General features: G+C 34.6%; 1 protein-coding gene across 1 annotated transcript; it reads left to right on the top strand.

Moving 5' to 3' along the window:
• Positions 1-1,454: 1,454 nt before the first annotated feature.
• LOC120351463 lies at positions 1,455-23,063 on the top strand. Its single transcript, XM_039428957.1, has 4 exons — positions 1,455-1,691; positions 12,574-12,841; positions 17,405-19,265; positions 20,173-23,063. Exons 1-3 carry the CDS (start codon positions 1,590-1,592, stop codon positions 17,812-17,814), a joined length of 780 nt encoding a protein of 259 aa, XP_039284891.1. The 5' UTR covers positions 1,455-1,589; the 3' UTR covers positions 17,815-19,265; positions 20,173-23,063.
• The last annotated feature ends 1,639 nt before the right edge of the window (positions 23,064-24,702 follow it).

Genomic DNA, 24,702 nt, shown 5'->3' with positions numbered 1-24,702 from the left:
AGAAATATCCATACTCTATCCAAGTGAGCTAGATGCTTCAACTGTTGAAAAATTTAATCATCTAAATGAATAAATATTAACCTGCGTGTATCACCGTCTAACCTCCATCCCTCATCTATTACTTTTCAAATTATAGATACTGTCTTATCAATATGCAGAAAACAGATTTTATGTAGGATATCAAATCTCATTAATGTCACTCTCTAACCTGCAAACCCCCGTTTAAGGTGGTTTATTTCCCCTCAAACCCCTGCTTCATCTCCTGACAACAATCGAACACATGACATGCTCGCGATCACCTTCTTGGCGAATCCTTGTTCGTGAAACGCGCGTTTGTCGCGCAGCGCGTAAGTCTGTATGGGGAACTCATTAAGGTGCGTACAGTTATACGCGCTACGAACATGAACATTACTATAAGGTGCGTAAAGACTGTCGCTCTGCTCCGCAACCGAACGTCACTCCAGCAGAGCGATTGATGATCGACCGGGGAGCATCAGTGGTTCGACCGGGGAACGCGAGAAGATCTAACATCTTCCATAACGTTCATGATGGGTGCGTGGGCGGTGCGACTGTGGTTCGATGGTGGTACGAGGGCGGTACGAGGGAGGAGCGTGCTCGGTGCGGGTTGAAAGCGCGAATATGTGTACGCAGCTTAAGATATTACGCAAGGGTTCACTAGACGTACGCAATATGTTAGGAAGATGATTGCGGGTTTTTTGTATTGTTGACTTCGCTTCAACCTAACCTCAAAAATGTGAAACGTTCAATCCAGCTGATAGGGTGACAAAACTAAATAAAATATTCTGACCAGGCCCCTTTTTCAAAAAAACTTAACAGTCATGTAATACACGAACAGCTGATTTTATTGGCTATATTGAGTATGTAATTGGAATGGTGATTCTCCTGTATTACGTGACTTGAAGAGTTTTATGAAACAGGGGCTAGGGGATTGCTGCGTAGCCTAAATAATACATTATTTTTATACAATAGATTGATAATAAATATTATGTTTACTGCATTTATGTTTCTGTTTTATTTAAAAAAAGTTATGTCTGTCAATGCTTTGAAAGGTGAATGACGTGGTTGGGCTTCTTTCTTCTAAATTCTAATATGCTGTTACCTATTATTAAAAATGTTTTTTATAATATTGATGATTTAAGAATGAATTATTAATTTTGATAATTTTATATGCTAACACAGAGATCGTAACTGATCCAAAAGAAAAACTTCAACCACGCATGCGCAACTATTGATTAGTTAGTTCTCCCTAGGAACTTGCCTAGCTCGCGCTCTGTTACGCGCTCTGTTCTCGTTCTGCTCTTGCTCGACCTGCGATCATCTTGCGATCTGCTCGTGTAACGTTCGTTTGCAGAGCAGAGTGTAAGTTTGTACGCACCTTTAGAGTGACGTCACCGAACGGTACGTGTTCTATTGGCTGGCGATGATCTACTTGTAAAACATGTTTTGCTGCTTTGGTTTCAGTGGGCTTCTTCGGCTGCAACCGTGTGGTGTCGTCCAACTATGTGCAGTGCTGCCTGTCTCCCGACGACGAGTTCCTGTTGAGTGGCTCGAGTGACGGCGACGCCTACATGTGGCGCACCAGGCGTCCGGGCAGCCCATGCTGTGCCCGCCTCAGTTTCAACGCCAACGAAGTCAATGTGGTCGACTGGAGTCGTTCCAGTCAGACCAAGGTCAGTTACTCCGAGCCAAGCCACTTCTAAGGCTGGCACATGTTCATCATTCATGTTTTGTCATAACCACTAGAAAATTACAAATTATAATGATAGAAAAATAATTCAACCTCAAATAGAGCAGTGAAGAAAAAAATAAACAACAAAACATCGGATATACAAATATATCTAACCTCAAAAATTTTGCTTGAAGCCTTTCGCTGTGACGACGCAACAATGTATGAGGCCATGTTATCATGCATGTTCTACCGTTAGTGACCAGCCTAAGGCTAGTTACACATACATTGTGATTTTGGACGGACGATAAAAAACCAATAGTAAAAATCTGTGTGGTACACTCACACAACTTTCCTTGCTCATTGAACTGCAAGCCTCATTCTCAAACGAGAATAATTTAGGGGAATAACATAATGAAGATTGGCGGCAACATATTGCAACTACGATCAGACTACTGTATATGTGTATATTATAATTGTTTTCAGAGTACTTTATCCTTTGTGTAAATTGTGAAATTCGATGATTTTTTAAAAGTCGTCAAAACAGCTGTTCTACAGATGAAATATCTTGACTATGACTGTGTTCTTTTTATAAACTGCTCTACCTACCTCATGCACGAGAAGGAGGTTACAAAGTCCATTTCTCAAGGATGGGGTGGAGCCCCATTAGTTTCCAAGGAAAAAGACTCATGCCAGTTGATAGAGCTGATAAATAACTATACAGGGTATGAATTTGAAAAAATCATTAGAACCGTTTTTGAGAAAACCGTGAAAAACATGGTTTTTTAGTAACTGTCATTTTTCTCAAGAATATTACGGAGCTCCTGCAATTTTCCCAGAAATGAGATTCACGTCAGTTGATAGGGATTATGAATAGCTATCCATGGTATAAATTTGAAGAAAATCGTTAGAGCCGTTTTCGAGAAAACCGTGAAAAACATGGTTTTTTAGTCATTATCCGCCATTTTTCTCATGAATATTACGGAGCTCCTGAAATTTTCCCAGAAATGAGACTCATGTCAGTTGATAGGGATTATGAATAGCTATCCATGGTATAAATTTGAAGAAAATCGTTAGAGCCGTTTTCGAGAAAACCGTGAAAAACATGGTTTTTTAGTCATTATCCGCCATTTTTCTCATGAGTATTACGGAGCTCCTGAAATTTTCCCAGAAATGAGACTCATGTCAGTTGATAGGGATTATGAATAGCTATCCATGGTATAAATTTGAAGAAAATCGTTAGAGCCGTTTTCGAGAAAACCGTGAAAAACATGGTTTTTTAGTCATTATCCGCCATTTTTCTCAAGAATATTACGGAGCTCCTGAAATTTTCCAGAAATGAGACTCATGTCAGTTGATAGGGATTATGAATAGCTATCCATGGTATAAATTTGAAGAAAATCGTTAGAGCCGTTTTCGAGAAAACCGTGAAAAACATGGTTTTTTAGTCATTATCCGCCATTTTTCTCAAGAATATTACGGAGCTCCTGAAATTTTCCCAGAAATGAGACTCATGCCAGTTGATAGGGCTTATGAATAGATTATATGTAAATTTGAAGAAAATCGTTGGAGCCGTTTTTGAGTAAAACGTGAAAACATGGTTTTTTAGTAATTATCCGCCATTTTTTCCGCCATCTTGAATTGAATTTTATTGAATTTCTTATTGTCGGATCCTCATGGTATAATTTGAAGAAAATCGTTGGAGCCGTTTTTGAGTAAAACGTGAAAACATGTTGTTTTTTAGTAATTATCCGCAATTTTTTCCGCCATCTTGAATTGAATTTTATTGAATTTCTTATTGTCGGATCCTCATGGTATAAGGACCTTAAGTTTAAAATTTCAAGTCAATCGGTTAATTAGGAATGGAGTTATCGTGTTCACAGACATACACACATACACACACACACACACACACACACACACACACACACACACACACACACACACACACACACACACACACACACACACACACACACACACACACACACACACATACACACACAGACCAACACCCAAAAATCATGTTTTTGGACTCAGGGGACCTCGAAACGTATAGAAAACTTGAAATTAGGGTACCAAAATTTTTTTGCCTATGGTAGTAGGGCAAGGAAAGTAAAAATAGTATGATAAAAGAATAGTAAATGAAAAAAATCGTATGTCCAAAATCGATGTGTGTGAAAAATCCGATTTTGTTCGAACGACTGGCATTCGACTGGCTTTTACTACCAACACAGATTTATGTTTATTTTAGTCTATTCACAATCATAGCAACCAGATGACAAGTAGCTAAAGCGAATCATTGAAAGTGCACGTCCACGATATAAAATCTATGTGTCTCAAGTCTACTTCAAATTTTGGTCTTACGGTAAAAATTCGTACGAACTTTTATCGAACGTCCAAAATCGATGTGTGTGTAGCCAGCCTAAGGTTTTGCATTTGTCTTTGTTCCGCATTTATGGCTCATCAAATTGAAGAGAATCTAATGCACTATAAGCGCATAATTAGGATGGTTTTATCCATCGATTTTTAAAAAGTTATAAAAGCAAAAATAGAAAAAATCGTAGGCAAACGTGTTTATTTCAAAAATGTTACACCTTTAAGAGCAGAAAACTAGAGAATATATAGAAAAAGTTGTGAGATGAATATTGTAGGAAATTATGTAAGCTTTATTTCGTATAATATAACAGTTTGTCCATAAGGTACATAGTTTTCATGTTATATGCGAGAAACTAAAAAATGGTACCTTTGAACCACCCCCCCCCCTAACACAAGGGTAGCTTGGGTAGCGTGTGGGGACTTTTGATATGTTTACCTCCTTACTACCCTAAACAGAACTGCGGGGTCAAAAATTTTCTTCCAAACTTTTCCCTCTATAACCCTCTGACTGGACTAAATATAATAATCCATCTGACTGATAAATGATAAATCAAACAATTTTTTTCTTATGCACTTACAATGTTATTTTATATCCTGAAAAAGGACGAAGGAGTGAGTCAATTTTGTTGTCCAACGAACTTGACCTGTAAAAAGGTTCGAAGAATTCGAGTTCAAAATTTGAAGTGGATTGATCAATTCTCTCTTAAGTTCTTGTCGAACATACAGACAGAGAATCACTTTGGGCTCTAGTAAGTCAAAAGTGAGAACTTCGCTAACGCTCGGGATCACCACTTGATGCATTGTGAATTTGTGAATTTCCTCAATTTGAAGGTGTTCATTCCAGATATTAGCAGTTTTGAACACTTTATCATGGAACTTACCTTTTGGAATTTATACTCATTCGAAAGCATATGAAATGGAGAAGTTTTTGAAATATTGAAACCACTATAATTACCCAGAGAAAAATCGGTTTGAAATTTGACTTTGAATTTGAAGAATAGCCTTTTTCAAGTTTAAGCCTTAATAAAAACTACAAATATCTAACAACAGATAAATTACATTAATCTTGTTTGAAATGTATCTCTCTTTCCAACAATATCCTTGACATTGAAATTCGACCAGTAGTTTTCGATTTATTGAGTATTTAATGACCGGAAGTAGGCATATTCTGAAAATATCGAAAATATATATATATATCGAAAACTAAGGTCGATAGGAAAAGAGTTTACTGAACATTTTTGTGTCAGAAATGTAGAGTAGAATCTATGGTCAACGGCTGTTACAACCTTGGTGGGACACCCTGTATTGAATTGCTCGCTCAATATAATAGGTTATTAAGAAAATTGAATCGTACTATCATGAAACATGTGAGAATGAAATATGTAGGAAAACAGTTTTTGATGATAGTGCTGTAGTTGTGTACAATATATGATTGGCATTGTCGATACGCCAATCCAATTGGCTAGCCATTTGCCAATCGGACAATCCTGTCAGCTGTGCGGACACGCAAGGGAGCCGTTACTTTCTTATTACGTGCATGCCGCCTTTCATTACTACTACTACTACTCATTGACTCTACGGCCCTTGAATAGCCTTGGCCTCCTCCACAGGCCTTCTCCATGCATCTCTGTCCTGTGCTAGTTGTCTCCACCGTCCATTGTCCACTTGAAAAACCAAGTTATTTTTCAGATCGTCACCGGTTCGGACTTATTGATACTGAGCCGGGTTGTTGTGGTGATTTTCGCACAAGATCTGCTGGTGGCTTTGGAGGGTACCCGATGAGCCAACCAATGATGAGTCTCATGAGTGTTATGATTCTGATGAGTCTGATGAATCTGATGAGTGTTTCCCCTCCCAACCCAGCTATGAGTTCGCCGCTATCCAGTGGATAGAGGACACTAAACATGCGTCAAACAGAAGGTGCTTCAAGCGTGCAGGCCGCTTGTCAATAAACGTAAGTTTTCTCACTCTCACTCTCTCTCTCCTCTCTCTCACTCTCTCTCTCCTCTCTCTCTCTCTCATCTCTCTCTCTCTCGCTCTCTCTCTCGTCTCTCTCTCCCCTCTCTCCTCCCCTCTCTCTCTCCCTCTAACTAACTAGTTTGACGAGGTGCTGCCGGTCTAGAATAGCAGTCCTAGCGTCCTAACAACCCCAGGTGCTAGAGTGGTAGAACCCCACCGATTTGTCCGTCTATTGATGACTCTGATATTTACTATAAAGTTTCATAGATCTCGAATTGAAGATTCGATTCCAATGTGAGAAAAAAATTATATTACAAATACCCCCCTCTTGACATAAAAAAAATTTACTGTTTGAAATTTAAAGAAAAAAAATTACATTGACCCTAATGAAAATTGTTGAAATTTAAATTCGAGAACAGTAACAATTTTTTTCTAGAAAAACATTACATGCATCCAATAATATTGAAAATTATTATAAAAATTCATCAATAGCGTTTTTATATGTTTCCAAACAATATTTCAAAATATAGAATATCAATATTACTTTTGATTTAGCTTTATAATTTAAAGGAAAATATCTCTAACAACAGAAAGTTTAATATGTAAAGAATAGTTTTTTGAAATTGCACATAAATTTAATAGATAGAAAAATTCAATTTTTTTTATTGCATAAAAAAAAATTAGTATGTTGAATGAAAAATGTATTATATTATTAATTTATTTTTTTTTTTTTTAATGAATTGATGAATTTTTACATTTAATTTTCACATAAAATTTCAATGAATCAAAAATGTTCATTTCTTTCACTATTGACGCGGTTGATTTTATTGATGCACATTTTGAAAACAGTCCTTTAAGGCACTCAGTATGATTTTCAGTTAAGTGTGACTCCATGTGATGACGTTAGTGTTGGGCTGATCTGGATGCACGTAGTGTTGGGCTGATACTTGTAGTCGACTGATGCATATCAAACTCGATACAGGTGACATCTCAGTTAGCATTGCCTCATGCTTGTAGTAACGGCTGCATTTCCAATTCAATACAGAGTCACGTAAATTTTGTATCATATTTGTAATTATACAATGTACATTTCAGGCTTGAAATGACAATGTAATTCGTTTTTTGGAAAAGAGATAGACGCTGCATACAGGATTAATTTAGGTAAGGTTTGGTTTTTTGATATTTTCAGCTTTCAAGGTTTAGAGTTCTGCATACAGGAATATTAGGAGAGATTTTTGAATCAATTCTTTCATGATACTGTGACTGTTCTTCTGATTCAAAGTTGCGAATGTGAACATGGATGACAATTACCTCCAGGTAATGCAGTAGTGTTGAAGTTTGAGATACAAAGTCAGCAATAAGCATTGGCATTGCTATGGCGTATGCTTTGGTGTCGGCTTTGGCACGGCGTTGATATGGCATTGGCATTGGCGCAGGCATTGGCATTGGCGCAGGCATTGGCATGGCGCAGGCATCGGGTTAGATATTGGCATTGGCGCAGTTTTGGTGTAGATATGGCTTAGTTATTGGTGTAGATATGGTGTGACATTGGCATAGTTATTGGCGTTGGCATCAGCATTGGCGCAGATTTGGCATCAGCATTGGCGCAGGCATCGGCGTAGATATTGGCGTTGGCATCGCACAGGCATCGGCGTAGATTTTGGCGTAGTATTGGTGTTGATATTGGTGTTGACATTGGGTAGTTATTGGTGTAGGCCGCAGCGTTGACATTGGCGTAGTTATTGGTGTAGGCCGCAGCGTAGATGAGTCACACTAGTTCGAAAATCACCCAAATGTTCTTAACACTCTTCATGGCGTTCACTTGTTGCTGATTTCGAGATTCACATGATAACTATTTCAATGTTAATGTCTGTGCTGTACCTGTTATCTTAAAATGCTTATAAACTAAAAGAAAAACTGGATTAGGCTATCAATACAATCTAATACACATGAAAATTATTTTTAAGTATATAATCAATATAAAATTGAAATTTGTTAACATCTTATATACAGTCAGCAATACATAAATTGTGAAATATGGAGATTTCAATATAAAAAATATAATTTCATTTCCATTTATCCATTGTTCAAAATAGAAATAGAATTTCATAACACCCTGTATCATTATCAAATGTAAAAAAAAAAACATCAGATCATCACAACAAAATTAATTTCAATATATATTTCAATAATTCAGACAATTATTGATCTTTATTCACAATCATTTCATAATATATCTGCATTTCATTATCATTTAATATAACATTTCATTTATAGCAAGTTCATTCACATTATGATTTATCATTCAGGTTTCAAATTATTTAGTTTAATTTGTTCAAAAATTGTATAAAAAGCAAATTATTTAATATTATTATCATCGTTTGTCGGAACTATAGTTTATTTCGACTTTTCAATTCTAAACACAAACTACATTTCATGACAAAACTTTACTATCAAACATTAAACAGAAACCATTCAAAACATCAATAATATTTTGCTTCAAAGGCAATCAATATTCATAATTAATATCATTTGCATCTATGGCAATCAACATAAGTAATCAACACAAAAAATATTATCTCATTACTGCCTCTCTAAGTCAAACCTCTGTTATCCTTCTTTAGGCAATAATGGGTTTCCATCTCAAAAACAATCACATACCAGCAAAATTCTAATCAACAAACCCACTAAAAATTCTACATACACTCCAGCATCCATTTCAAACGATAATCAATCATATCAAAATTTATAGAACAAACAGTTTAAAATTGAAAAAAATATCATTACAAAACACTTTAGAAAAATTTTAGCCTTTGACTCATTTCAATTGATAATATAAAAACGTTTATTCAATGAAAACAATATTATTCAAGTTAACTTTCATTAATACATCACATATATATGGCTACGAATTCATTAATACTTTAAAATTTTGACGTTTATTTATTATAACCAAATAATTTATAATTTAAAGACTGTATAATAAGTACAAACATTTCAAGATTATAATACAAAGATGATCAAGATGAATAATGGGTAAATAAGTTCCCTAAAAAATACAAAAAAGAGGAAAAAAGAAAACTGGGTAAAATAATTCCCTAAAAAAAACAACATTTCAAAATAAGTGATACATGATGAAAAAATATGTCACAAGCAAACAATTCTTTTTACACTACAGTGGATAGATTTAGAAAAGTTAAGTTTTATCAACAATTTAAAGATTAGGAAAATAAGCTACTATTTCAACTTCTAATATATATTCAGAAGAATACAAATTTAAATGACTATGGACAAGATTGGTAAGATATGCATCAAGAAGAAATTTAATGAATATTACACAAAGACAGGAAAGAATCGAAAATTGAAAAGATTAGGGCCAAGAAAAAATAGGCTACAGGAAAGAAAAAAGACACAATTATGGACTCTTACCATACACTGTGTAGCGATTATGCTATTCTGAATCCCGGCATAACACAGGATTCCTAATCATTGTGTGCTGGGAATACCCTTCCATCATATGATTCACAGTCATCATCTTGTAAGTAAGCAACTTGAACAACCTTTGAATACTAACACATCAATGGGACTTTGCGTTTTGTTTTCTTCAAGAACATGATTTTATTATTATGGGTTCATTTGTTTCAACAAAGCCGTTTTGCCTACAAAAGTTAGTCATGTTCACTGAGAGTGCATTGCATACACCTTTTCAATTTCAGTTGAAATGAACTCATCAATGACTCAAAGCAACATTCATTTTGTTTACATTGTTCCTAACCTCCACAGAAACCTGTCTCATGTAATCATTCACTTTGTTCATAGTTTTCCTAACCTTCAATGTAGCAATATTACTTTCATGATAGTTGACTTTCAGTGAAGACAACTCCCTACCTACTTCTTTACTCATTCTACTATCTCACTAGGGTTGACTTTTCAACAACAGTAACTAGGCCTACATTGTCAGAAACTTAATGAGTTGATGTATCTTAACATTACTATCTTCATGATTATCTTTCAATGTTCATGTGCATTTTTCAATATAAGGTTTATATAACCTGCTCTAGTCTAATGCTAGTACATCTTGCTTCATTCATCAAACCAGCATTTTGATTTTTAAACATTTGGTCTAATTAGCATTTTGCTTATCAAATTTAGCATTTTGCTCATCAAATCTAGCATTTAACTCATCAAACCTAGCATTTTGCTCATCAAACTTTTGTGTTAAGAATGCTATAAGATTCAGATCATTTTTTAATGGTTGCCATTTTGTAATATGCACTGATCATTAAATTGATCTCTCTTGAACCGACTTCCCACTCAGCAACAAACCCTTCATAACCCATCAGATATCTATCCACTAATAATTTCTATAACCAGGGATTTCATGGTGTACCATTTGGGACATATTTATTTGTAATTCGGTCAACCACCAGGGGTAACATTTGCCGTGCTACCATTTTTCCTTAAATCGGTTGGAATAGCATTTAAACCTATTAACCTAAGGATAGTTGTCGGTCCAATGTAATAGATTCTTGATAAATTATGAATGGATCTATCGCCTATGAATGAGAAATCCAGTTTTCAGAGCAAATGAACTTATAATCTTCAGATGAATTTATACAATAACAAAGAACTATATCTTATAAGCTAAATATTTTAGAGTTACTACAAACTAAAATACTTATCTAGTTTACAGTTGAAAAAACAGTGGCTATTGGCTTGAATACAAATAGCAATATACGAACAAAATAGAACACTATAAATGTTTAAAACAATTTAAAACATTAATAAACGAAAATGATTCAGAGCAAAATTTACAACAACACATAGCCAGCCATTTTTCTAGAGAAGAAAGAAGCCACCGGAAAAAACTACAAGTCAGAACAAAGCCTGGTTCGGTGTCGATTTTACAGACACGTCACCAAAAAATTATAACTTACAAGTAGAATTCACATTCTACATCTGTTCTCAATAAAACTTTATTTTGAAACTGTTATTAATTTTTTTATATATTCTCTATTTAATAAACGATTTATCTATTAATTCTGCTAACCAAGCCTCGGGAAACCATGGAACAATGCACAATCATTTACGATAAAAAAAATTGTGAGATGAATATTGTAGGAAATTATGTAAGCTTTAATTTCGTATAATATAACAGTTTTGTCCATAAGGTACATAGTTTTCATGTTATATGCGAGAAACTAAAAAATGGTACCTTTGAACCACCCCCACCCCCTTAGCACAAGGGGTAGCTTGGGTAGCGTGTGGGGACTTTTGATATGTTTACCTCCTTACTACCCTAAACAGAACTGCGGGGTCAAAAATTTTCTTCCAAACTTTTCCCTCTATAACCCTCTTGACTGGACTAAATATAATAATCCATCTGACTGATAAATGATAAATCAAAACAATTTTTTTCTTATGCACTTACAATGTTATTTTTATATCTTGAAAAAGGACGAAGGAGTGAGTCAATTTTGTTGTCCAACGAACTTGACCTGTAAAAAGGTTCGAAGAATTCGAGTTCAAAATTTGAAGTGGATTGATCAATTCTCTCTTAAGTTCTTGTCGAACATACAGACAGAGAATCACTTTGGGCTCTAGTAAGTCAAAAGTGAGAACTTCGCTAACGCTCGGGATCACCACTTGATGCATTGTGAATTTGTGAATTTCCTCAATTTGAAGGTGTTCATTCCAGATATTAGCAGTTTTGAACACTTTATCATGGAACTTACCTTTTGGAATTTATACTCATTCGAAAGCATATGAAATGGAGAAGTTTTTGAAATATTGAAACCACTATAATTACCCAGAGAAAAATCGGTTTGAAATTTGACTTTGAATTTGAAGAATAGCCTTTTTCAAGTTTAAGCCTTAATAAAAACTACAAAATATCTAACAACAGATAAAATTACATTAATCTTGTTTGAAATGTATCTCTCTTTCCAACAATATCCTTGACATTGAAATTCGACCAGTAGTTTTCGATTTATTGAGTATTTAATGACCGGAAGTAGGCATATTCTGAAAATATCGAAAAATATATATATATATCGAAAACTAAGGTCGATAGGAAAAGAGTTTACTGAACATTTTTTGTCAGAAATGTAGAGTAGAATCTATGGTCAACGGCTGTTACAACCTTGGTGGGACACCCTGTATTGAAATTGCTCGCTCAATATAATAGGTTATTAAGAAAATTGAATCGTACTATCATGAAACATGTGAGAAATGAAATATGTAGGAAAACAGTTTTTGATGATAGTGCTGTAGTTGTGTACAATATATGATTGGAATTGTCGATACGCCAATCCAATTGGCTAGCCATTTGCCAATCGGACAATCCTGTCAGCTGTGCGGACACGCAAGGGAGCCGTTACTTTCTTATTACGTGCATGCCGCCTTTCATTACTACTACTACTACTCATTGACTCTACGGCCCTTGAATAGCCTTGGCCTCCTCCACAGGCCTTCTCCATGCATCTCTGTCCTGTGCTAGTTGTCTCCACCGTCCATTGTCCACTTGAAAAACCAAGTTTATTTTTCAGATCGTCACCGGTTCGGACTTATTTGATACTGAGCCGGGTTGTTGTGGTGATTCGTCACAAGATCTGCTGGTGCTGCTTTGGAGGGTACCCGATGAGCCAACCAATGATGAGTCTCATGAGTGTTATGATTCTGATGAGTCTGATGAATCTGATGAGTGTTCCCCCTCCCAACCCAGCTATGAGTTCGCCGCTATCCAGTGGATAGAGGACACTAAACATGCGTCAAACAGAAGGTGCTTCAGAGCGTGCAGGCCGCTTGTCAATAAACGTAAGTTTTCTCACTCTCACTCTCTCTCTCTCTCACTCTCTCTCTCTCACTCTCTCTCTCTCTCTCTCTCTCTCTCTCTCTCTCTCTCTCTCTCTCTCTCTCTCTCTCTCTCTCTCTCTCTCTCTCTCTCTCTCTCTAACTAACTAGTTTGACCGAGGTGCTGCCGTTCTAGAATAGCAGTCCTAGCGTCCTAACAACCCAAGGTGCTAGAGTGGTAGAGCCCCACCGAAAACCCGGGTTCCTTTATATCCATAAACCTCTATATTCTACATCCTTACCCCTCACCTAGCCTTAATATCCTCCCACTTGTACCTTTCATATTTTCTACTTCCCTGTAAATTCTGCTGATTCAATTCATTCATATCACCATCATTTTCATTTTCAGCGTGAATTTTCACAAATATGTTTTATTATTGTAATATTGATTTTTCATCATAGAAGTGTTATTGTTTTGTTTATTATTACCAGTGTTTGCCATAGGTCTTTTCACACCTGGCAATGTCAAATATCTCTTATATTGTAACATACATGAATAAAGAACTCTAATCTAATCTCTCTCAGAGACGTTTCAGAATAATAATACTTTGAATGCCAATCCCAATTATTTCAAAAATGATTTTAAATTAGTTTCTGATGGTAGGAGGATAGAAGCTTCCCATACTAGAACTGGTGCACTCTTAAGATACCTAATCACCGAACTACTATCTATTCTAAATCGTTCCTTGTCAGTGCTTGTTGTGTATGGAATGAACTGCCAAAATCTATTAGATGTATTGATAGCCGATCGAACTTTATCTTGTCTTTGAAAATATGATTGAGTATCCAACCCTAGAGCACTGCATGATAATAACTACTCTCCCTTTCATTCATTCAACATTAAATTTATCCATTTTCCGTATCTCATCTGATTGACTTGAGCAAGGCATTCGATTGTATCTATCACCCGCTGCTTTTGAAAAAAACTGAAAAATTATGGTTTTTCTGAGAGTAGTGTGGCATGGGTGAGGTCATACCTTCCTGACAGACAGCAGTGTGTTCGATTGGGTACCTCAGGGTTCAGTTTCAGGACCACTACTGTTTAGTCTGTATGTAAATGACGTAACTGACCGACTTAGGCACTCCAGATATCATCTTTATGCAGACGACCTACAGATTCATAGATATTTCAAGACTGATGACTTTGGTAACTCTCATGAATGAGTTCCTGACTGCTGTCGCACACTGGACAGCACAGGATGGATTGAAAATCAATAAATCAAAATCCAAAACAATCGTTATAGGTAATAGAAGACTTTTGAACCAACTTGATTTCCACCATGGACCTTTCATCGAAATTAACTCACATAGATTGGATTATAATGAAAACATTACAAACTTAGGACTTACATTTAACAGACACCTAGACTGGACTGAACAAGTGACAAAGACTTGCAGACTTGCAACAGAGTCTTTGCAGGCATTCACTCACTGAAGAGAATTGGTGCTGTTATCCCCTTACGGGAGAGAATAATGCTTGTTAAGAACTTGATATTTCCACATTTCCATTTTGGAGATGTGGTCATATAGGACATGATAGTGACACACTCTGAAAGACTGCAAAGGGCTCAGAACTACTGCGTGAGATTCGTCTTTGGTCTTGAAAGGGACGTCCACATAAGCCCTTACATCACTCAGATGGGTATTTTGAAGCTTCGAGACCAGAATTTATCATGTGCTGATGCTCCTCCACAAGGTTCTGGCATCTGGTTCTCTTCTTGAGTCAGAAATTTCAATTCCTCGCAGGAATCAACAGAAGAGATACGAGGCATGGCGTAAGCCTGTTGAGCATTGCCATCCATCGCACTGTGACTTATAATAGGTCGTTCTGTGTGACTGCTTGCAGACTGAGGAATAGCTTACCCGCGTCTTTGAGGAGTGTGGAGAGGCGGACACTGTTCGGCGCGGAGGTCTTGGCGTGGCTGAGGGAGGGCGATCGGGGCATAGGATGAGGAGGTGTGTGTGCGTGGTGTGTTTGCGTGTGCGAAAGGTGTGTGTTTGCGTGAAATTTTATTGTTTCTTGCTTGAAAAAACTTTTTTTTCTAAAACTCCATTTTCTAACTTTTTTAAAAATTTTTTTCAGTCTAAAATATATTCTACTAAATTAATTGAAATTGTTTTTTTTCTGAATTATTGATTTATAATATATATATTTTTTTTATCATATTACATGTCATTCTATTTAAAAGATTATTTTATTATTTTGTGATGTAGATGCATTAGAATTGTATAGGAGGGTTAAGTGGGAGAGAGGACCGGCTGCGCCCTAACTTCGCCCTCCAGGTTAAAATAAAGGCAGCCTATCTATCTATCTATCTATCTATCTCCATGTTACATAATAAATGATTATTGATTGATTGAAATGAAATGATTATACCTCATCCCAATATTTTCTGCTCATAAGTATTGTATTTCATCAATACTACTTAGTCAATTCGTATAATTTTAATTAAATCCCACCCTATAACTTCGAGCTCAAAATTTAAGTGATTTTATTCTATATTTTGTGAATATTTGAAGTTTGGTTTTTGTTTTAACGGAAGTTTCATTATTAATTTATCTAACTTGAAATTCTTTGTTTTATTCTGATTCATAGTTTCAGATTGAAGATTTGGTGTTGAAATTGAAGTGAACATAACCTACATAATATTTGGACGATTTGTGACAAAATCAGGAAATTGAAGAAGTTTTGGGCAATAGCCTGTTTTTTCTTTTCCGACTATTGTATTGTTGGCTCTATCTGATAAATAAATAAATAAATAACGTTTGTTCCATTTTTCTATTTTTAATCATTAATGCAATATTATATTCACTTTTACTCATTCCAATATAATTCATCTCATTATTCTAAGATTCAAATAATCCAGTTCTTAATTTATTAAGGCGACTACTTTTCCTTATGTTTGACAATGTTCGCTTTCTAAAAAACCAGTAGAGATATTTTGATCTGTTTTTTTTTTCACTGATAGGTAGGCTCTTCATACACAAGTGGAACTAAAATTATCCATTTCTCTCAAAATTTTAGCAAAACATTTTTTTCATGACCACTAAAAAAAAATCAAGAAAATAAAACTATTAAAAAATGTTTTACAGATACATTTATGGTGTCATCTTCTTCATTTTAGTTCTAACTATACATCTCGTTGATATAAACACATAGAAAAATCAGCTTGATATCTCTATTGGTTTCTGAGAAAAAGGTGAAGAAATATGATTTTGAGAAAATCTAAAAAAAAAAAAGTTAGTAATCACACATTTTTAGTATTGTCATGGAGCATAAGACGGGGTGCTTTCGTCTTCCTCTTCAAATTGGTCTGCCAGTCTCCTCTTCAACACATGTCTTTGTTGTCTGATCTCTATTTTGAGTCCATCTAGTGCTTTTTGTCCCTGATTCATATGCCTTTTATCAAACATCTTCATCACTCTTACTTCACATTTTGTGTTCCACTCTGAACCCCTGAACACAGGTTAGCAATATATGAATGAATCAGCTGTTGGATACAGGTTATGCAATTTATAAGTCATAAAAATGAAAATAAATTATGGGATATTCAAAGAAATAGAAATATTTATGAAATTTATTCACAGAAAAATTTGAATTTAATAATCTGTAAAATTAACCACACTTAATGCGTTCTTCAAAAAAATAATTAAAATATTTCTAGATATGTAATCGACATGAAACCTATGCCATTTTGAAGAGGAAGATTCAAACTAGTAGATGGAGCAATAAAATTAAATTTCATAATTTAAAAAAAAAAATGAAAATAGTGTTTTTAAGTCAAGTTTCTCTACTTTGAGTTATAATTATTTCAAACAGCTCTATTCCAACACATCCAACACATATAGACTGTGCAAACCTTAGTTTGCAGCCAGGGGTTACATTTATTTATTGGATAGAGCAAACAATACAATAGTCGAAAAGGAAAAAACAGGATATTGTTCAAACTACTTCAATTTCCTAATTTTGTCTCAATTGCTATTAAAATTTCCTAAAAAAGTCCAATTATATAGGCTATGGCCAATGTTTTTCAAAATAACAACAGGAGCACACTGCTGCCGCTTTTAGTCTGATTCTATCAAAATGACCTGCGCTCTCTCACACAATTAACTCACAGGCTTTCCGGCTTCTGTGAATTCTGGCAGCATTTTGCTACATAAGAGATGCTGCAATCTAGTGTTGTTTGCATAGACTATAATCAAACATTAGAATTTAAAGTTGTGAATGAAAATAAATGTGAAAGCTATAGGAGGTTCTTAGACCTTCCACTGGAGTCATTTCCCAAAAAATCATATTTCGTTTTTAAATTACTATTTATGTTTTTTAGCAGGGTAGACATTTATCAGGAATCAGGGCTTAAGTACCTCGTTGATTTGAATTAATTGTCAAATACAATATTATTTAATCTGTATAGCAATGGGAAGATGAGGTTCAATGTAGTGTATTTATAGAGAAGTATGGTGTTTATTGTAAATGAAATGAAGTCGAGTTGAATGGAAGTTTGAATAATTATGTTTGCTTTGCAGGCCCAGCAATCACTGAAATGAACTCGCCGACCGTCAACCTGCCCAACCACGTGATCGACGGCACCTCCCCCCTCCACCGCTGCTCACCCCACTCCCGCAAGGAGAAGGAGAACCGCAATTGGCTGTCTTCCTTGAAGAAGAAAACACCATCTTCGCTTAACGCCAAATCAACACCATCCTCGCACCACGCCAAAACACCCTCCTCACTCAACCCGAAGTCTTTGCAAATCAGGAAATCGCAAAGCACCAGCAAGAAACCGAAGGCCTGCGGGAATTTGTTGAAGTTTTTCAAGGCCGCCGCAAAAGAGGACACCCCTGGCGCTACGCCCCTACCGTTGGATAGTGTGCCGGAAGTGGGCAATTTTGCCGAGTCTTCGTTGATGAACGGTGTCGCTATGATGGATATTTAACTTTCTACCGGTTATTCATTTTTTTTTTTGTAAATTTTATTGTAAGTTGGCAATTTTGCCGATGAATTTTTAGCTTTCTACCGGTTTTTCGTTAATTATATTGGAGGTTGCCAATTTTGCCGAGTCTTTGCTGATGTTCGGAATCACTATGATGAATATTTAGCCTTCCTATCGGTTTATCGAAATACCGTTTATTCTTTTTTTTTGTAAATTTTATTGTAAGTTGGCAATTTTGCGGATGAACGTAGTCACTATGATGAATATTTAGCTTTCTACCGGTTTTTCGTGAATTATATTGGAGGTTGCCAATTTTGCCGAGTCTTCGCTGATGTTCGGAATCACTATGATGAATATTTAGCCTTCCTATCGGTTTATTGAAATACCGTTTCTTTTTTTTGTAAATTTTATTGTAAGTTGGCAATTTTGCCGATGAACGTAGTCACTATGATGAATATTTAGCTTTCTACCGGTTTTTCGTTAATTATATTGGAGGTTGCCAATTTTGCCGAGTCTTCGCTGATGTTCGGAATCACTATGATGAATATTTAGCCTTCCTATCGGTTTATCGAAATACCGTTTCTTTTTTTTTGTAAATTTTATTGTAAGTTGGCAATTTTGCCGATGAACGTAGTCACTATGATGAATATTTAGCTTTCTACCGGTTTTTCGTGAATTATATTGGAGGTTGCCAATTTTGCCGAGTCTTCGCTGATGTTCGGAATCACTATGTTGAATATTTAGCCTTCCTATCGGTTTATCGAAATACCGTTTCTTTTTTTTTGTAAATTTTATTGTAAGTTGGCAATTTTGCGGATGAACGTAGTCACTATGACGAATATTTAGCTTTCTACCGGTTTTTCGTGAATTATATTGGAGGTTGCCAATTTTGCCGAGTCTTCGCTGATGTTTGAAATCACTATGATGAATATTTAGCTTTCTATCGGTTTATCGAATTACCGGTTATTATTTTTTTTGTAAATTTTATTGTAAGTTGGCAATTTTGCGGATGAACGTAGTCACTATGATGAGTATTTAGCTTTCTACCAGTTTTTCGTGAATTATATTGGAGGTTGCCAATTTTGCCGAGTCTTCGCTGATGTTCGGAATCACTATGATGAATATTTAGCCTTCCTATCGGTTTATCGAAATACCGTTTCTTTTTTTTGTAAATTTTATTGTAAGTTGGCAATTTTGCCGATGAACGTAGTCACTATGATGAATAGTTAGCTTTCTACCGGTTTTTCGTTAATTATATTGGAGGTTGCCAATTTTGCCGAGTCTTCGCTGATGTTCGGAATCACTATGTTGAATATTTAGCCTTCCTATCGGTTTATCGAAATACCGTTCTTTTTTTTGTAAATTTTATTGTAAGTTGGCAATTTTGGCCGATGAACGAAGTCACTATGATGAATATTCAGCTTTCTACCTGTTTTTCGTTAATTATATTGGAGGTTGACAATTTTGCCGAGTCTTCGCTGATGTTTGAAATCACTATGATGAATATTTAGCTTTCTATCGGTTTATCGAATTACCGGTTATTATTTTTTTTGTAAATTTTATTGTAAGTTGGCAATTTTGGCCGATGAACGAAGTCACTATGATGAGTATTTAGCTTTCTACCGGTTTTTCGTTTGTTTTCTAACTATATTGGAGGTTGGCAATTTTGCCGAGTCTTCGCTGATGTTCGCTGATGAACGGAATCACTATGACGAATATATAGCTTTCTATCGTTTTTGCATTCTTTAAAATTGTAATTGAGATTGGTATTTTTGCCGTTGAATGCTGATCTTCTGATGCACGGAGTCACTGTGATGGTTATTTATTCATTTAAATATATAAATATGTGGAGGCAAAAGGCAAACAGGTAAAACCCCCAAAGCTTGCCTCCTTAACACGTGTTACACAATACAATGTAATAAAGATATAGCAACTTGAAATGAAAACTTATATATAAAAAAGTTAAAATCATAATGATAAACTATATTATTATTATCATATAAAGTATATATTTCGAAGTGAAAAGGAAAAAATTAAATGAATGAAAATAATATTAATAATTATAATCATTTAGAAAAAAATTAATGTAGATGAAATTGATAATATTTTGATAATCAGTACAGAAAAAAATAAGAAAATGAGTTGATTTATTAATTATTACGATCTAAGAACTCGACTATATATCTGATAAATAGAATTAAAAAAAAAAATAAAAAAGAAGATACTAAACTGGAATGGCAAAAATACTTTAGAAGTTAGATACTGTAATCAATTCGGTTCTGAAGGATTTGTAAATGGCAAGAATGGAGAATATTTAGCTTTCTACCGGTTTTTTGCGTTTTTTATTTAATTGTATTGGAGGTTGGCAATTTTGCCGAGTCTTCGCTGATGTTCGGAATCACTATGTTGAATATTTAGCCTTCCTATCGGTTTATCGAAATACCATTTCTTTTTTTTTGTAAATTTTATTGTAAGTTGGCAATTTTGCGGATGAACGTAGTCACTATGACGAATATTTAGCTTTCTACCGGTTTTTCGTGAATTATATTGGAGGTTGCCAATTTTGCCGAGTCTTCGCTGATGTTCGGAATCACTATGATGAATATTTAGCCTTCCTATCGGTTTATCGAAATACCGTTTCTTTTTTTTGTAAATTTTATTGTAAGTTGGCAATTTTGGCCGATGAACGAAGTCACTATGATGAATATTCAGCTTTCTACCTGTTTTTCGTTAATTATATTGGAGGTTGCCAATTTTGCCGAGTCTTCGCTGATGTTTGAAATCACTATGATGAATATTTAGCTTTCTATCGGTTTATCGAATTACCGGTTATTATTTTTTTTGTAAATTTTATTGTAAGTTGGCAATTTTGGCCGATGAACGAAGTCACTATGATGAGTATTTAGCTTTCTACCGGTTTTTCGTTTGTTTTCTAACTATATTGGAGGTTGGCAATTTTGCCGAGTCTTCGCTGATGTTCGCTGATGAACGGAATCACTATGACGAATATTTAGCTTTCTATCGTTTTTGCATTCTTTAAAATTGTAATTGAGATTGGTATTTTTGCCGTTGAATGCTGATCTTCTGATGCACGGAGTCACTGTGATGGTTATTTATTCATTTAAATATATAAATATGTGGAGGCAAAAGGCAAACAGGTAAAACCCCCAAAGCTTGCCTCCTTAACACGTGTTACACAATACAATGTAATAAAGATATAGCAACTTGAAATGAAAACTTATATATAAAAAAGTTAAAATCATAATGATAAACTATATTATTATTATCATATAAAGTATATATTTCGAAGTGAAAAGGAAAAAATTAAATGAATGAAAATAATATTAATAATTATAATCATTTAGAAAAAAATTAATGTAGATGAAATTGATAATATTTTGATAATCAGTACAGAAAAAAATAAGAAAATGAGTTGATTTATTAATTATTACGATCTAAGAACTCGACTATATATCTGATAAATAGAATTAAAAAAAAAAAATAAAAAAGAAGATACTAAACTGGAATGGCAAAAATACTTTAGAAGTTAGATACTGTAATCAATTCGGTTCTGAAGGATTTGTAAATGGCAAGAATGGAGAATATTTAGCTTTCTACCGGTTTTTTGCGTTTTTTATTTAATTGTATTGGAGGTTGGCAATTTTGCCGATGATCGCCGATGTTCGCTGATGAACAGAATTACTATGATGAATAATTTAACTTTCTACCGGGTTTTCGCTTTTTTATTGTATCAGTTGCTTTTACTTAGCTTATTAGTAATATAGTGAGACTCAATTTCAACTGAGAGGATAGAAAGAAAGAATGGAATTTATTAGGAATACTGAAAGTTTTAAATGAATCTCACCAAAGTCAATTATTGATCGTATCAGTTGTTTGCACTGAATTGCTGCCTCAATCTGTAAACACACTTCCTACCTCTAGTTGATAGTTATTTACCTCAGTGCCTCAGTTCACTGAGGTGTGTTCATTTATTTATTAATTCATCATAATATTTTTATGGGTTAAACAATCTGTAACGTCACCAATCGTCATGCAGTACAATAAGAAAAACATACAATTTATACACTCGAAGATGGATGATGAAAATATTTATAAAAAATAGATAAAATATAATAAAATTAATAGCCTAAATCTGCAAGGTGATTAAAAATAAGGGTGGGACATATTAAACACAAGCTTCAGGTTCAAATGAGCTAGCTTTGAAAATGGTCTTCTAGTAATTTAACTAGGTACCCAAGTAAGTTATTCAGGTTTTTCTTCTCGCAAAAACTTCCCATTCTGGAATAATGATAATTTCACATTCATGTTAATACACATTACTTTATTTTCATATCATAATCAGAGTTACATATTGTAACAGAGTAGTAATAAAAAAGACGAATTATAGAAAAGGAAAGCAATTTAAATAGAATATACTTTACATTAATACATAAATTTTACTTGATTCAGTCAATTTTTTACTTTGCGGTTATCAGTCAATTTTGTAATTTAGATTTGTATCTCAGCCTACTTAACGTTTTTGAGATTTTTGTAAAGTGAGGTTGAATGGATTCAACTCATTTCGTGCCTCCTTCCACTTATAAATATAAGTGAGGTGTAAGTCAAGTTTATATGAAAATTTAGATCTTATTTGTGTTTGTTTAATATTTCGTTCAGTGTGATTATGAGTGAATTTTACTTGAAGATTTATTTGGTTATTTCGAGTTTTCTTTTTCAATTGTAAGGTGTGATTCACGTTTAAATTCTAGCCTACTTGGTTAGCCTGGTTTCAAAATAGTTTAACTTGCAACAAAATTTAAAATACGTTTTCTCAAAACTAGACTTCTTGTTGAATTTATTTTCCTAGAGATGAAGATTTAAAAGCTTATTTTCAAAACGTTTCTTGTATAAAACTATTGTACATTTTTATAACTGATCAAATATTTATTGGTCTAGTGTACATTAGTGCATTCTAATGTACATTAGTGTCATTCTAAACTGTACGTCGGTGTAATTTTAGGATACATAGCTGCCTATTGTTTTCATCTCTTTCATCTCAACATTATTTTTAGGGACTAAACTGAGAAAGGAATCAGCTGTTTTCGGTAACACAGCAACATGGCGTATTAGGTTCTAACGGGAGATAAGACTGATATTTAGACTCGTTAGACACTATTATATAATTTTTTAAATTAGAATTGAGAGTTAATATCAAAAATGTACCGTACTGAATAAATACTATCGAAGAAGAAGTTTTGTATCAATATTTTATGTTTAATGATTAAATAAAAAACCTATAAAAATGATTTAAGGGCTTTCTTTTTTCACACGACACCTTAGGCCCGGTTGCACAAAAGCCGGTTAAATTTCAACCGTCACGAGAACCAATCAGAGAAGCCGATGTTTCAAAAAAGCCTTCTCTGCTTGGTTCTCGAGAAATTAATCACGGTTAAAATTTAATTGTATCATAACTATTTCAGATCCTTGTTAGTGTAATAGGGGCTTAGTGAAAGTTTAACGCTCATATAACTTGCGGATAGCTGATGTGAAACATTGCAATCTGTCATCATTGTTTAAAGTGAATATATTATTATAATGATTGAGTTCAAAGCCACTGATCGGTAAGAGAAGGATGAGACCGGTGAGTGAACGTGGCTCTAAACGAACCACTGTTTGGTTGTTGAACGATGCATAGACTCACATGCAGCGCTACTGTACTTGCAATTGAAATCGGCCATTGAGGGGACAACCTAGAAGATTATTACATACTAAAGATCTTGAAGATTTTTGTAATCTGTAATATTACAAAAATATATAAATTATATAATATCTCGCGCTAAAATGCCTCAATGGTAGCCTTTAATTTCAAGTAAGAGCTAGCATTGGGAAGGCATAGGCATTGTGGGTTTATACCTCTTCAAGGTCTTTGGTCTAACTGAAAAGAAAAAATACGTCATATCCGGTTCGTTCACTGATCAAGCTCATCGTACTTTTCTACCGATGGAAAAGAATGTAAACAGAGTAGCTGAACGTAAACAGACATGGCTGAATACGAGGTTGTTTACAAAAATAATGGACTCCATTATTATTCATTTGGGAGCAGAGAATACATGATTACATAAATTCAATAACATTTAGAATATCTTACAAAGCATTCAAAACAACTCCAATCACTTGTTGGTTTTCCATTTCAATTGATTATACAATTAAATAGGTTAGGTTCTAGTTTTGTTTACAAAAATATAAGCAGCAGAGAAAACATCTGTCAGTCATGACCCATGAGCAACCGTTCAGCCACAAAATACATACAGAATGGAAGGTATCAATCTAACCAAGACAGCGACACGTGACTGCAAATTAGACTATAAATTAAAATTACTGCTTTATTAAAATGCTACATTTTCTTTCAAGATGGCGGATTTTAGCGTCAGGATTCTAGCCGAGTTTTCATTCTGTGATCACTAATCTATGATCATGTTTTTTACTGAACGTAAAAAACATGATGGAATTGATCAGTGGCTTTGAACGCAACCATTGTCAAGTCGCCTGAGACTGTACCTGAGCCAAAGAGTAGCATCAAGGAGCAGAACTTTGCAGCCAGTTACAAAAAATAATCTTAGATTTTTTTTAATTTTCACGAAAATTAGAAAATTTCTCAATTTTACCGAACGCCAGAATCTGACTTCAAATTTTTCATTTGGTACAAATAGTCCAGTCACCAGGTACTTTATGATGGAAAAAACTCTGCACACTAATTTTTTCGTGCAATGACTCTGTAGTATTGGACAACCTAAATACCGTAAAAAAATTTGTCCTTCTAGTCTCTAGGTTTTTACAGTGTGCCCCAAACACCACGGATTTTTGGTTCCTCTTCCAGTTTTCTGCGATTTT

This window comes from Nilaparvata lugens, chromosome 5, assembly GCF_014356525.2.
Source record: "Nilaparvata lugens isolate BPH chromosome 5, ASM1435652v1, whole genome shotgun sequence".
Lineage (NCBI taxonomy): Eukaryota > Metazoa > Arthropoda > Insecta > Hemiptera > Delphacidae > Nilaparvata > Nilaparvata lugens.
The sequence above is the reverse complement of the archived record's forward strand: the minus strand, read 5'-3'. Positions and strand labels throughout refer to the sequence as shown.

Excerpts from the sequence above, each read along its gene's own strand:
- LOC120351463 (XM_039428957.1), top strand. The coding sequence starts at position 1,590 with ATGTGGCGCACCAGGCGTCCGGGCAGCCCATGCTGTGCCCGCCTCAGT. Across the intron at positions 1,692-12,573 it reads GTCGTTCCAGTCAGACCAAG|ATCGTCACCGGTTCGGACTT; the intron begins GTCAGTTACTCC and ends TTTATTTTTCAG. Across the intron at positions 12,842-17,404 it reads CAGGCCGCTTGTCAATAAAC|GCCCAGCAATCACTGAAATG; the intron begins GTAAGTTTTCTC and ends TTTGCTTTGCAG.